This window comes from Aquarana catesbeiana, linkage group LG13 (genome assembly GCF_042186555.1).
Source record: "Aquarana catesbeiana isolate 2022-GZ linkage group LG13, ASM4218655v1, whole genome shotgun sequence".
NCBI classification, from domain to species: Eukaryota; Metazoa; Chordata; class Amphibia; order Anura; family Ranidae; genus Aquarana; species Aquarana catesbeiana.
Window position 1 is genome coordinate 82438466 of NC_133336.1, and position 13199 is coordinate 82451664.

The window sequence follows — 13199 nt, forward strand, 5'->3', positions numbered from 1 at the left end:
TAACAACGATATTCCTCTTCAAACTTAGGATGTATATCGGCATGCGGCAGTCCAGAAGAGGTTAAAATGTTTCATTCCTTAAATTCTTACAACTGGAGTGACTCCTATACCCTATTATGTGTATTTTGTATAAGGTGAGCTGTGCAGCCAGAGATTTGCAATTATACAAAAAACTGTGGAAGTGATATTGGAGAGCACAAAAAAGAAATACAAATATCTTTTGAAATACTTATTTAAAAAAAAAAATGAAAAAAAAACCCCAAGATGTACAGTATCTCACAAAAGTGTGTAGACCCATCACATTTTTGTAAATATTATATCTTTTCATGTGACAACACTGAAGAAATGACACTTTGCTACAATGTAAAGTAGTGAGTGTACAGCTTGTATAACAGTGTAAATTTGCTATCCTTTCAAAATAAGTCGACACACAGCCATTAATGTCTAAACCGCTGGCAACAAAAGTGAGCAAACCCCCTAAGGGAAAATGTCCAAATTGGGTCCAAAGTGTCAATATTTTGTGTGGTCAACTTTATTTTCCAGCACTGGTATGGAGTTCACCAGAGCTCCACAGGTTGCCACACGAGTCCTCTTCCACTCTTCCATGACGACATCACGGAGCTGGTGGATGTTAGAGACCTTGCGCTTCTCCACCTTCTGTTTGAGGATGCCCCACAGATGTTCAATAGGGCTTAGGTCTGGAGACATTCTTGGTCAGTCCATCACCTTTACCCTCAGCTTCTTTAGGCAGTAGTTGTCTTGGAGGTGTGTTTGGGGTCGTTATGTTGGCCCGCGGCCCAGTCTCCGAAAGGAGGGGATCAAGCTCTGATTCAGTATGCCACAGTACATGTTGGCATTCATGGTTTCCTCAATGAACTGTAGCTCCCCAGTGCCGGCAGCACTCATGCAGCCCCAGCCCATGACAATCCAACCACAATGCTTGACTGTAGGGAAGACACACTTGTCTTTGTACTCATCACTTGGCTGCCGCCACACACGCTTGATACCATCTGAACCAAATAAGTTTATCTTGGTCTCAACAGACCACAGGACGTGGGTTCCAGTAATTTATGTCCTTAGTCTGCTTGTCTTCAGCAAACTGTTTGTGGGCTTTCTTGTGCATCATCTTTAGAAAAGGCTTACTTCTGGGACGACAGCCATGCAAACCAATTTGATGCAGTGTGTGGCGTATGGTCTGAGCACGGACAGGTTGACTCCCCACCCCTTCAACCTCTGCAGCATAGCTGGCAGCACTCATACGTCTATTTCCCAAAGACAACTTCTGGATTTGACGTGGAGCACATGCACTCGACTTCTTTGGTCGACCAGGGCGAGACCTTTTCTGAGTGGAACCTGTCCTGTTAAACCACTGTATGGTCTGGGCCACCATGCTGCAGCTCAGTTTCAGGGTCTTGGAAAACTTCTTATAGTGTAGGCCATCTTTATGTCGAGCAACAATTATTTTTTTCAGATCCTCAGAGAGTTCTTTGCTACGAGGTGCCATGTTGAACTTCAGTGACCAGTATGAGAGAGTGAGAGCGATAACACCAAATTTAACACACCTGCTCTCCATTCACACCTGAGACCTTGTAACACTATTGAGTCACATGACATCGGGGAGAGAAAATGGCTAATTGGGCCCAATTTGGACATTTTCACTTAGGGGTGTAGTCACTTTTGTTGCCAGCGGTTTAGACATTAATGGCTGTGAGTTATTTTGAGGGGACAGAAAATTTACACTGTTATACAAGCTGTACACTCACTACATTGTAGCAAAGTGTAATTTCTTCAGTGTTGTCATGAAAAGATATAATAAAATATTTACAAAATGTGAGGGGTGTACTCACTTTTGTGAGATACTGTATATGCTTCACATTAAAACCATATTTTTTGTAAGATTAATGCTGGCCCTAAAAAGGCCATTTTTTCTGCAACTACCACCAATTTTCTGTTAAAGATAAATAAATGCATTCATCAAGACAACTTTCCTGCTTACAGTTTATTTATATTTCTATGCCAAAGTTGGTGGTAGATAGTTTTTGTCCATTTGACCATTTTTACAATTAAAGACTGCACACTCAATTTCTAGAACACTGCTCAGGTTTCTGGCCGGAACAGCAGCAGACAGGCATGTTGCTAGATAGTAGCTAGATGGTTTATTTGCAAGGGGGAGGGTTAACACTTGATTGTATTAGTAAAGGGTCTATAATTGTAGGAAATTGTGTAAGCGCCCCCTACTTGTGCAAGATTGAATGTCAGTGTTATTTGGGAATATATCTTAAAGTGGTTGTAAACCCCTTCATATACCCAGTGAAGTGACTGGCCTCAGGTGAAACACAGAGATTAAACAAATCATCCTACATAAAGCTTACTTGTTTATCTGCAGTCTTCTCTTCATTAACAGAATCATGTTAAAATCCTTCTCCATGGGGGGGGGTTGTAAATCGGATGGTTACATCTTTCTTCTACAGTTTGGTTTTGGGATAAGGCTGCGTGTACAGTTAGCCAAATGGCCTGTTGGGTATTACACAGTGGCAGGGAGTTTTTGTTTTTTTGGACTGTTTTTGGACTTCTAGTGCAATGCCATTTCTCTGTTTTGCTCTGTAAGTCTATGCATGACATGTCTTCTACTTGTGGTGCCCCAGGGCACGCATCATATTTTATGTTAAAACTTATGTTTTATTATGATCAACAATGATGGTTACTAAACTACATCTAGTCTCGTGGAATGTCAGGGGCTTAAATGACAAATTTAAAAGAGACCAGGTGTTCCAATATCTGAAGCCTCTTAGACCCCATGTAGTATTTTTCTAAGAGAATCACAGACGGTGGCAGGATCTTGGCCCTCCACCATCCATGGGTGCAGAGGGCGCTGCATGCTACTTACTCAACCTATGCCTGGGGAGTCTCTATACTAATTAGCAAGTCGTTCCCATGTAGTGTACCCAAGGTTATAACAGACCCAGGGGGTTGTTACTTAATTGTGGTAGCAGATTTATTCACTTGCAGGGGCTGGTAAATGTCTACATTTCTCTGCCCTTCCAGGTACAAGTACTGTACAATGTGGCGAGTAAACTGGCTCCCTTCATGCATCTCCCTCTCATCTTAGCTAGGGACTTCAATACAATTTTGGATGCTATGCTTGACACCTCTAACCCCTTCCATTTCCCTTCCTCTGAGCTTTTAGCGTGGGCCAACTGTGTCCCTCATGGAGATGTGGAGATGGAAACATCCAGGGTTGTCAGTTCCTCTAAAACCCCCAGGTCATCCTCTCAGATTGATTTGGCTTTCACCAATTCCCCAATGCTTCAAGTAGTCAGATCCACGAAATATCTTCTGGGAGGCCTTTCTGATCATACCGCTCTGTCTGTAAATTTTGGATTCCCCTCACGGGTACGGGGAGGTGCATGTAGGTTGAGTCCTGGCTGGCTCGAAGTGGAGAATGGCCCTATTGAGAGGACAATGTCTCCTCAGTGACCCTTCCTGTAGTCTGGGATGCCTTTAAGGCCTATATGAGAGGGCAGTACATTTCAGCAATAAAGACAACCCAACAGGATCATAATGCTACCCCACGGTAGTTGCAGGAGGAAGAACAGAGCTGCGAGCTTGCTCATGCTTCGGCTCCTACCCCTGACACCTATGTCAAACTGTTGGAAGCTAGGCAGCAACTAACCCACAACATCACGGAGCTAACTCAAACATCCTGGGTACAGAGAGCAGAATCCCTTTTTGAGCAGTGCGGGTACAGACGAATATCCAGTGTATCCGCATGCCCACTGGGGAGCTTACCTTGGACCCTAAAATTATTTTTGATACTTTTCTCACATATTATAGCAACTTATATGCCCCTATACCTGCTTATAATATGATTGAATTGAAGGAGTTGCTTACGGATCTCCCTATTGCTACTCTTTTGGTTGCTGAAGTTGAACTCCTGGATAAGGATCTCACCCTTGAGGAAATTGAGTTGGCTTCAGATCTTTTCCCCCTCACAAGTCCCCTGGTCCTCTGGGCTTAAAAATTGAGTGGTACAGAAAAACATATGGAGACTTTGGGACCTAGACTTCAAGCCCTATATAAATTATGCATTGAAAACTATGTTTTCCTTGTCAGAAGCTCATGTTATTTTATTGCCGAAACCGGGTAAGGACCTCCTGGATTGCTCCTCTTACAGACCTATTGCCCTGTTCAATCAGGGTTTGAAAATTCTTTTTTTGATCAAAAAAATAAGTTTTATTGAGCATATTTGAAAAAATAATGACATAGAAACACAAAGTACAACAGGCATTGAAGGCATTGACATATTCGTACTAAGGGTAAATCATAAAAGGTCAAAATAACAAGGATTGCCTGGATTTGGATATAGCATAGCGTATAACACACATATGGGAAGCATCAAGCAGTCTAGCACATATTAACAGGACCAAATGAGCCCTAAGAGGGGGGAGTATGGGAATAGAGAATATGGGGATAAGTGGACACAATATACTGTGGGGGGAGTTTCAAATGTTGGGTGAGGGTCACACCTCGACAGTGCAAGTGGAAGCGTCCTCCAGCCACCTGTCCCAAATTTTGTAGTATTTATTTGGGCAACCCCTGTGTAGGTATAGTAACTTTTCATAGGGGAGGGTAACATTGATGGCCCTAATCCACTATGGTAATTGGTGCCTCGAGCTGGCTAACCTGGGAAGGGAAACAAAGAAGGGTGGTGGCACATACAGTAATCAAAATCAAAGAATTTTATTGAAGATCCAGAAGATCATAGGAACATGACACACAATGATCCAAAAGGTGCTCAGTGGACGCGTTTCACACAAACGTGCTTACTCTTCAATAACATTCATTGATTTTAATTCCTGGACGTACCGCCACCCTTCTTTGTTTCACTTGGATTTCTCTGGCTGCGGACCATGCAGGCACCCGGATTCATTCAGCACTATATGAGATCCTGCAGGTGGCTTGTGAGTGGTGTGTACCCAGCTCTCTCTTCTAATTCCCTATGTATACTCTCCAAATCCAACATAATAGAAAGCCAGAAGGGGTTCAGCTTTCATATGCGGACGGCAGGAGGAGCAAGCAAGCGCAGAGTAGTCTAATATGGGGAGTGGACTGAGAGCACTCTAGCTCCAGACCCCACATTGAGTAGACTAGGCAAGAGAGTGGGTGAAACAAGGAGTAGGTCTACGTGGGACATGGCAGAGTGGGAAGGAGAGAAACATGAAAAAGCTACAGATGTCGGGTACTTAAACCTCCAGGTGTCAACCAGGGCGAACTCTGAAAGGAACCTCCCAAACCTAGTGATTGTGGGTTGAGTTGACGCAGGGATAGTGAGTTTAAGTTTATCTAGGCTGGGATTTATTATCATGTTAAAATCCCCCATCCATATGGCAGGCACAGTAGGATGCTGAGCGATAAAGGCCACCCCTCCTGTAATACAGTAAACTGGAATGGTGGGGGAATGTAAAATGCCATTAGAAGAATTTCCAAGCTGCCGATAGTAGCATGCATGCAAGAATAGTGACTGACCCTGCGGATCCGACTGCAAGCTGTGGAGCTGAAATTGTACCGATTTGGCCATCATGATAGCCACTCCACATGAGTTAGAGGTATACTGGGCTTGATGCAGCCAGCCAACCCTCGGAGTTCCGTCTCAGACACTCTATCCCACAGCTTGTGGATGTCCTGTCTGATGAGGGATATGTCTACCTTTACCTCCTCAATCTTTGTGGTGAGAGTGGCCTAGCAGAGGGAGATGGCTTCGAGCACTCATACAGTGTCCCCTATGTTGGGTTCTTCCTCCTCTGGAATTGGAGCAGCGCCATCTTCCTCCGCCGGGTCCCACTCCTCGTGGCAGTGTTTATCCAGCTTTGCGATGGCTCCAGACACCCACTTTGGTGGCGACAGGGAGGCAGGAGAGGAGAGTGTCGCTGCAGGATCGGTGAAAAGGATTATGCTCAAGCAGAGCTCTCAGTTTGCACGCCCTATGCCATGCAGCTCCAGGCCACGCCCCGGGTTTGAGAATTATTACTAAAATTCTAGCCACCAGGCTATCGTAGGTTACTGCTAACCTAAGGAGGTTATTTACCCATCTACAGATAACTCTCGTAGGATATGGAAAAAGGCCTTTGATTCTGTGGACTGGGGCTATATGGCCTCAGTGCTGGGCCGTATGGGTTTTGGTCCCGTTTCATGGCCTGAATTTCCCTACTGTATACGAGTCCTACAGCGTCTCTGAAGATAGGTAGTGGGATTTCTGCTCCGTTTGCAGTGGGACGCAGCAGGGGTGCCCACTTTCACTCTTTTTATTTGCTCTCATGAGGTCTACTGGAGCCTATAGCTATTGCCCTCAGGAGGTCTGCTGAAGTAGGAGCTCTGTTTGTGCGTGGAGTCAGAGAATGTGCAGCCCCCTATGCAGACAATCTCCTCCTATTCCTACAGGACCCTGGTCCCTCCCTACAGGTGGCTTCTAAAATACTAAATACCTTCTCTACCTATTCAGGGCTTAGAGTAAATTGTAGGAAGTCCAGTGTTTTACCTATTGATAGCGGTGCCCAGGTGCTCGCTGCTCCTGATATACCTATACCTTGGGTTGCTCAAATTAAATACCTTGGGATTGTCATCTCTGCTAAAGTAACAGATTTTTTGGCCCTTAATGTCCATCCCCTAATTTCTGCATTCAAAAGGCATTTGAAGGCATGGAAACATCTACCCCTATCACTGCTAGGAAGAATTAACCTGCTTAAAATAAATATAAATATATAAATAAATTTCCTCCGATATACCCTGTTGTGGGTCCCTCGTTCCTACTTCCAGAATATCAAGGGACTATTTAACATCTTTTTGTGGTCTTCCCTCCCAAAAATAGGACTGCAAGCTCTTCAAGAACCTTTAGGCCAAGGGGGCCTTGCATTTCCTGGTTTACATAAGTACTTTTGGACAAGTCAGATGGTATATGCACGTTGATGGTTGACTAGAGATGATGGGGATGCGCCCACTGTGTTGGAGGTGGCGCTGTTACGCTCATATGAAGGAGGACTATATCACTTAATTTTTGGGGACCGCAGGGCTACAAGGTACTGACTGGCTCTATGCGGGTTACTGTTAAGGCATGGGATAAGGTATGAAACATTATACAGCCAGAGGGCACCAAATATTCTCCTTCTATGCCACTCTGGTATAATCACCATTTGCCTCATTTTGCCGAAATACTCGGATCCCATTGTGTGGGCAGAGAAGGGGGTCAGGCAGCTTAGGGATATTGTAGGAAGAGGGCAGCTGCTTACATTTAATGAACTTAAGTCCAAATTTCAATTTCACAATTGGTATTTTTTCCAGCTACCTGCAACTGTGCCATGCTTTACTTTCTCAGTTTGGAAGCACAGCTTTACAGATCCAATCCTAAGACCTGGAACAGTTGCTGGCATTGGAACAACTCCCCAAGAGGCTGTCCGAAGCCTATAAAGAATTGTTTATGATTAGACCTAAATCTATTGAAAGTGTCAGGGAGTGGTGGATGTCTGTGATACCCAATTTTCAAGGCAATGATTGCGATGATATGAAGGATTGCCCCTTTAAATATTTGGTGTCCTCCAAGAACCACCTCATTCAATATAAAATCCCCCATTGGATTTATTACACTTGCGCCAGACTTGCCAAGATTTCTGCTTCTGACTCGGCGAACTGTTGCCAGCATTCTCCAGCAGACTTTGAGCAGACATTTTGGCAATGCCCATTAATACAGCTTTTCTGGCAGGAGGTGGTTCGGGCCCTTGATGATATTACAGCTCTTCGTATACCCTTGACTATTGCTGTGTGTTTACTTGGTCTGGTGGAAGAATTAGCGCAAAGGACCTTACTATCCATTACTCTTTTTTTTTTTTTTTTTTTTACACATAAAGCGACTCTTCTTTATTGGAAGAAAGCTGAGGCACTCCCACTGACTTATTGGAAGACCCTAATTAATAAGGCATTGTCATTCTATAAAGCCACATACCAAAATAGAGGATGTCCCAAAAAAAATTCAGAAGGTATGGCAAGGTTGGACTTCTGACTCATCCACACTTACTTGAGGATGTCATAACTAAACATGAGTCGGGTCAATTACTCATATTGAGGGACAGAGGGGACCATCAGACTGTGTTGGTAGTCATGTTGGGTACACAGATATCAATCATGTCTGGGGAGGTGTTGTCAGTATGTTAACATTGCTATGGGGCTCTGGTGTATTGTCATGCTGAAATTTTCCTAGGCTGTACCTCAAATGTAAATGTCTTTAGATCCTTGCACAGGTATTGCCGAGGGGGGGGGGGGGGGGGGGTGTATTAAGGGATGTTTTTGTAGCCCTACGGTTTTTCTTTAGCAGTTGTGCCAGTAAAAGCTACTGTATTTTTATTTGTATTTTTCTTTCTCCCCGTTTTGTATGCTTTGAAGTGTAAAAATCAATAATAATATATTTCCAAAAAGAATAAAAAAATCCTTCTCCATCTGTTAGTATCACAGAGGAGGGGGTGGAGAGCTGCAGTTACACTGTGTGAGAGCTGATTGGAGGAAAGGCACACACCCTCCTCCACACAGCAAACAGGAGCGAAGGAAGGATACAGAGCTGTGTTCTGAATAGACAAGTTGTTGCGCTGAGCTCCCTCCCCATCACAAATGTATCTGATGTGTCTTCTCAGAAGTGACTCATGCTGATAACAGAGGAACGAAGCACCAGAGAGAAATGACACTTAGAGCTTTGGAGTGAGATAAGTAAACACTACAGATATATGCGTTTTGTTCAGATTTGATGACTGAGGTTTACAACCACTTTAAGGGATAGAAAAATACATTTGATTAATTGCATTCCAACAAATGATATTGTGACATTTCTCACCATGGATTGACGTCATACCGAGAGTATATGATGGTCTGCGCATTTGCAGAGACTTATTCAGAGACGGGTAGGTGCTACTGAAGAGAACATCATTGGGCAGTGCCTGGTCCAGGAGTGATGTGCGTGCATTAATAAATACCATCTCTCGCTGACTGCTGTAGATACTCTCATCAGAAAGTGTCCTGTGCAAAGACCGCTTGCTAATTGGAGTTGTAGGAAAAGATGACTGAAAAAAAAAAGAAAAGAAAACGAAACCTTTAAATATTGCACCTGTATCTCGTTTACTTCTTTGGTACTAGACTGGAAAATATATATACAATTTTAAAGGTTGTAAGAAGAGGGAAAAGTACCAAAGACTTGGCACCTTTAGATCCCCATTATTTGTTGAAATTGTACCCTCAGATAATGCCTGATAAGCTCCTCTGTCACTCTCTTTACTCCTGTTAATATGGTCCATGCACTGCAGCACACCCGATTGGTTCTTTGTGCTGCTTCTCCCTCACTGTCTCTGAGCTCTGCTTTACAGGGATTTCAAGAGGCTGATATCAAGTCAAATTTAAGTGATTAGACTGATTGTATTTACAAAAATAAAAACATTTTACAATGTATTGGGGCTGATTCACACAGTTGTTCCATGCCATATATCGCCCAGATCTGTGTTTTTCTGCAAGGGTACACCTAGGTCTTTCCCAATTACCTCCAGCCAATCGTTGACAGGGCGAGAGGCTACACAGCTGTCAGTAAGTATTTGCACACTGAGCAATTACTTGCAGTTAGGAACAGATGAGTGGTCCGGGATGCAGTCTGTATACAGGGCTATTCATCTGTCCATTGCTGCATGTCATTGCTCCTTACCCATTTTTAATCCTTATACTGTGAATATTAGTACAAAAATAGGAAGGTATATTTTCTTGTTTTCACCCTTTTTTTTTTTTTTTTTTTAACATTTCACCAGTTGCTTCCTGGTCTTGGCCAAAATGTTGTCATACATCCCAGGAGTCTTCATAAGCTTTTCTTTCAACTGGAGAGGGGGAGAGGAGGCCTTCTCAGCTAAGCACACACTCCTGCCTGCATGCCAGAGCTAATGGCAGAGGGATTCCAGGTAGTAAATGCTACATATGAACCATCTGCCCTTACTCAAGATGGCCACGGCTAGAATTGCTAATGTGTGTTTTTCAAATTGATTTCTCAACAAAATAAAGCACAGACACATGGATGGACTGGGTGAGTTTACTTTGAATATTAAAAATGAATTAAAAATAGTGCTTTTAGTTTGTGGTACTCAGATATAATTTAGTTCTGCTTTAAGTGATTATATACGAACAACCACAGACAGTGGCAGCCCCTCACTGCTTTGACCCTGGATTACTGTCTGCAGCCAAACGGAAACACCTACACCTGCTGATCTGGGCGATGCCAGGTATAGGCATGTGCACGAGTCCTAAAGGATTAACAGCTGCATTACTTTGTGCCTTTTATATCTACCTGGCGTTCAGCTTTAAGTGTCCATCTATTTATGTCAGTGATTTTTGGCCTGACATCACTGTTCAACAGTTTTCCTCGACACACTTCCCTTGCCCTTAAGTAAACTTCTCCACTCTGATCTTATGAAATGTAAAACACTCGCTATTATCACCAAAGTCTTGAAATTACTTTCTGGGTGGCACATTTGAGTACTTTCAGTTTCATATAGACCTTTATGTTTCCTTGACTGGAGGCCTAAAGCCCCATACACACTATCAGATTTTCTGCTGATTTTTTCCTTCAGATTTACCAAAACCATATAATATGAGGTCAAACCTTAGGAGTTTCAATTTGTATGCAATCAGGCAGGCCCTTGCACTACATGGTTTTGGTAAATCTGAAGACAAAAATCAGCAGAAAATCTGATAGTGTGTATGGGGCTTAAGGCTGGCCATATATTATACAATTTTAGTGTACAGATTTCCTTTAGTTTTACAAAAGCCATATGAGGTCAAACCTAAAAACTTACAATTTGTATGCAATCAGGCGTGCCCTTACACTACACAGTTAAACGTAAATCTAAAGAAAACTGAAGAAAATTGTATAATGTATGGGCAGCTTATGTCTCAGCCTCTCACAGTGATTGACTACAACAATAACAGCCATTTAACCAATGAGATTGCCTTGGCTGGCCAATAAAGTCTCTTGTAAGTGGGGTAGTAAGAGGCATAGTTTAGTTCCACATATGGGCAGGCATAAAGCCAAAGTCAAGGCCCCACAAGAAAGTGAATGTAGTCTTGAATGAGGCACAGAGGTTGTGTTTAGGCAGCGCTTTTTATTTTGGTCAGAATTACACACACACTACCTGCAAACTGATCACTGGCTTAAAAGAAAAATCAACAACCTAAATTGGCTGGCTGTCCAGTGACAGGGTACTCTCAGAATCCAGAAAGCCAGTGACATCAGGATGGAAGGACCAGCTGGCACTGGATTATCGCCCCCCCCCCCCACCCCCCCAGTCAGAAACGGCACTGGTAAGGGACCCAAATGGCGGACTTATATACAGTGCCTTGCAAAAGTATTCACCTCCTTGGCATTTTTTGTGTTTTGTAGCCTCAAAACCTGGAATTGACATGGTTTGTTTGAGGATTTACATCATTTAATTTACAGAACATGCCCACGACTTTGAAAATGTTTTTTTTTTTTATTGTGAAGCAAACAACAAATAGGACAAAATAACAGAAAAATTCAATGTGCATAACTATTCACCCCCTAAAGTCAATACTTTGTAAAGCCACCTTTTGCGGCTATCACAGCTCCAAGTCGCTTTGGATAAGTCTCTATGAGCTTGCCACATCTTACCACTGGGATTTTTGCCCATTCCTCCTTGCAAAACTGCTCCAGCTCCTTCAAGTTGGATGGTTTGCGCTTCTGGACCACAGATTTTCTATTGGGACTGAGGTCTGGGCTTTGACTAGGCCATTTCAACACATTTACATGTTTCCCCTTAAAACACTCAAGTGTTGCTTTAGCAGTGTGTTTGGGGTCATTATCCTGCTGGAAGGTGAACCTCCGTTCTAGCCTCAAATCACACACAGAGCAGTACAGGTTTTGCTCAAGAATATCCCTGTATTTAGCACCATCCATCTTTCCCTCAACTCTGACCAGTTTCCCAGTCCCAACTGCTGAAAAACATCCCCACAGCATGATGCTGCCACCACCATGTTTCACTGTGGGGATGGTGTTCTTTGGGTGATGTGTTGTGTTTGCGCCAGACATAGCGTTTTCTTTGATGGACAAAAAGTTAAATTTTAGTCTCATCAGACCAGAGCACCTTCCTCCATACATTTTGGGAGTCTCCCAAATGCCTTTTCGCTAACTCAAAACATGCCATTTTGTTTTTTGCTGAAAGTAATGGCTTTCTTCTGGCCACTCTGCCATAAAGTCCAACTCTATGGCGTGTACGGCTTATTGTCGTCCTATGTACAGATACTCCAGTCTCTGCTGTGGAACTCTGCAGCTCCTCCAGGGTTACCTTAGGTCTCTGTGCTGCCTCTCTGATTAATGCCCTCCTTGCCCGGTCCATGAGTTTTGGTGTGCGGCCGTCTCGTGGTAGATCTGCTGTTGTGCCATGTTCTTTCCATTTGGTTATGATAGATTTGATGGTGCTCCTAGGGATCATCAAAGATTTGGATATTTTTTTATAACCTAACCCTGACTTGTACTTCTCAACAACATTGTCCCTTACTTGTTTGGAGAGTTTCTTGGTCTTCATGGCAGTGTTTGGTTAGTGGTGCCCCAAAGTGTTGCAGCCTCTGGGGCCTTTCAAAAAGGTGTGTATTAGAGCTGGGCGATCTTCTCAAAAAAAAAAATCAAAAAAAATCTGCGATTTAAAAAAAAAAAAAAAAAAAAAAAAAAAAACGATTCACGAATCGAATTTAGTTTTTTTTTTGGACACCACGCCGATCCTGAGGAGTTGCGGGCAGGAGTTTTTAGGTGAGGCCGTGGCTTCGGCCTAGTCCTTGGCGTCCGGCCTCGTGGACTAGGCCGAAGCCATGGCCTCACCTAAAAACTCCTGCCCGCAGCTCCTCAGGACTGGCGTGGTGAAACAAAAAAAAAAAATCTAAACAAATCGATTTGCTGAAATTTTGAATCGATTTGACCTCTCAACTCAATTTTTTGCCACTAGGGATGAGCTTCGAGTTTGAGTCGAACTCATGTTCGACTCGAACATTGGCTGTTCGCAAATTCGCTGAACAGTGAACAATTTGGGGTGTTCGCGGCAAATTCGAATGAAGCGGAACACCCTTTAAAAGTCTATGGGAGAAATCAAAAGTGTTAATTTTAAAGGCTTATATGCAAG

General features: G+C 43.3%; 1 protein-coding gene across 5 annotated transcripts in view; it reads right to left on the reverse strand.

Annotated features, from left to right (window-relative positions):
• SIPA1L1 (signal induced proliferation associated 1 like 1) overlaps window positions 1-13199 on the reverse strand; it is a 522698-nt gene that overhangs the window by 43190 nt on the left and 466309 nt on the right. For 4 of the 5 annotated variants that reach the window (XM_073608616.1, XM_073608618.1, XM_073608615.1 and 1 more), the window contains one exon: window positions 8873-9098. In XM_073608616.1, coding sequence (XP_073464717.1) covers window positions 8873-9098 — 226 coding nt within the window. The remainder of the gene's footprint in view (window positions 1-8872; window positions 9099-13199) is intronic. The other variant, XM_073608614.1, reaches the window with a different exon arrangement.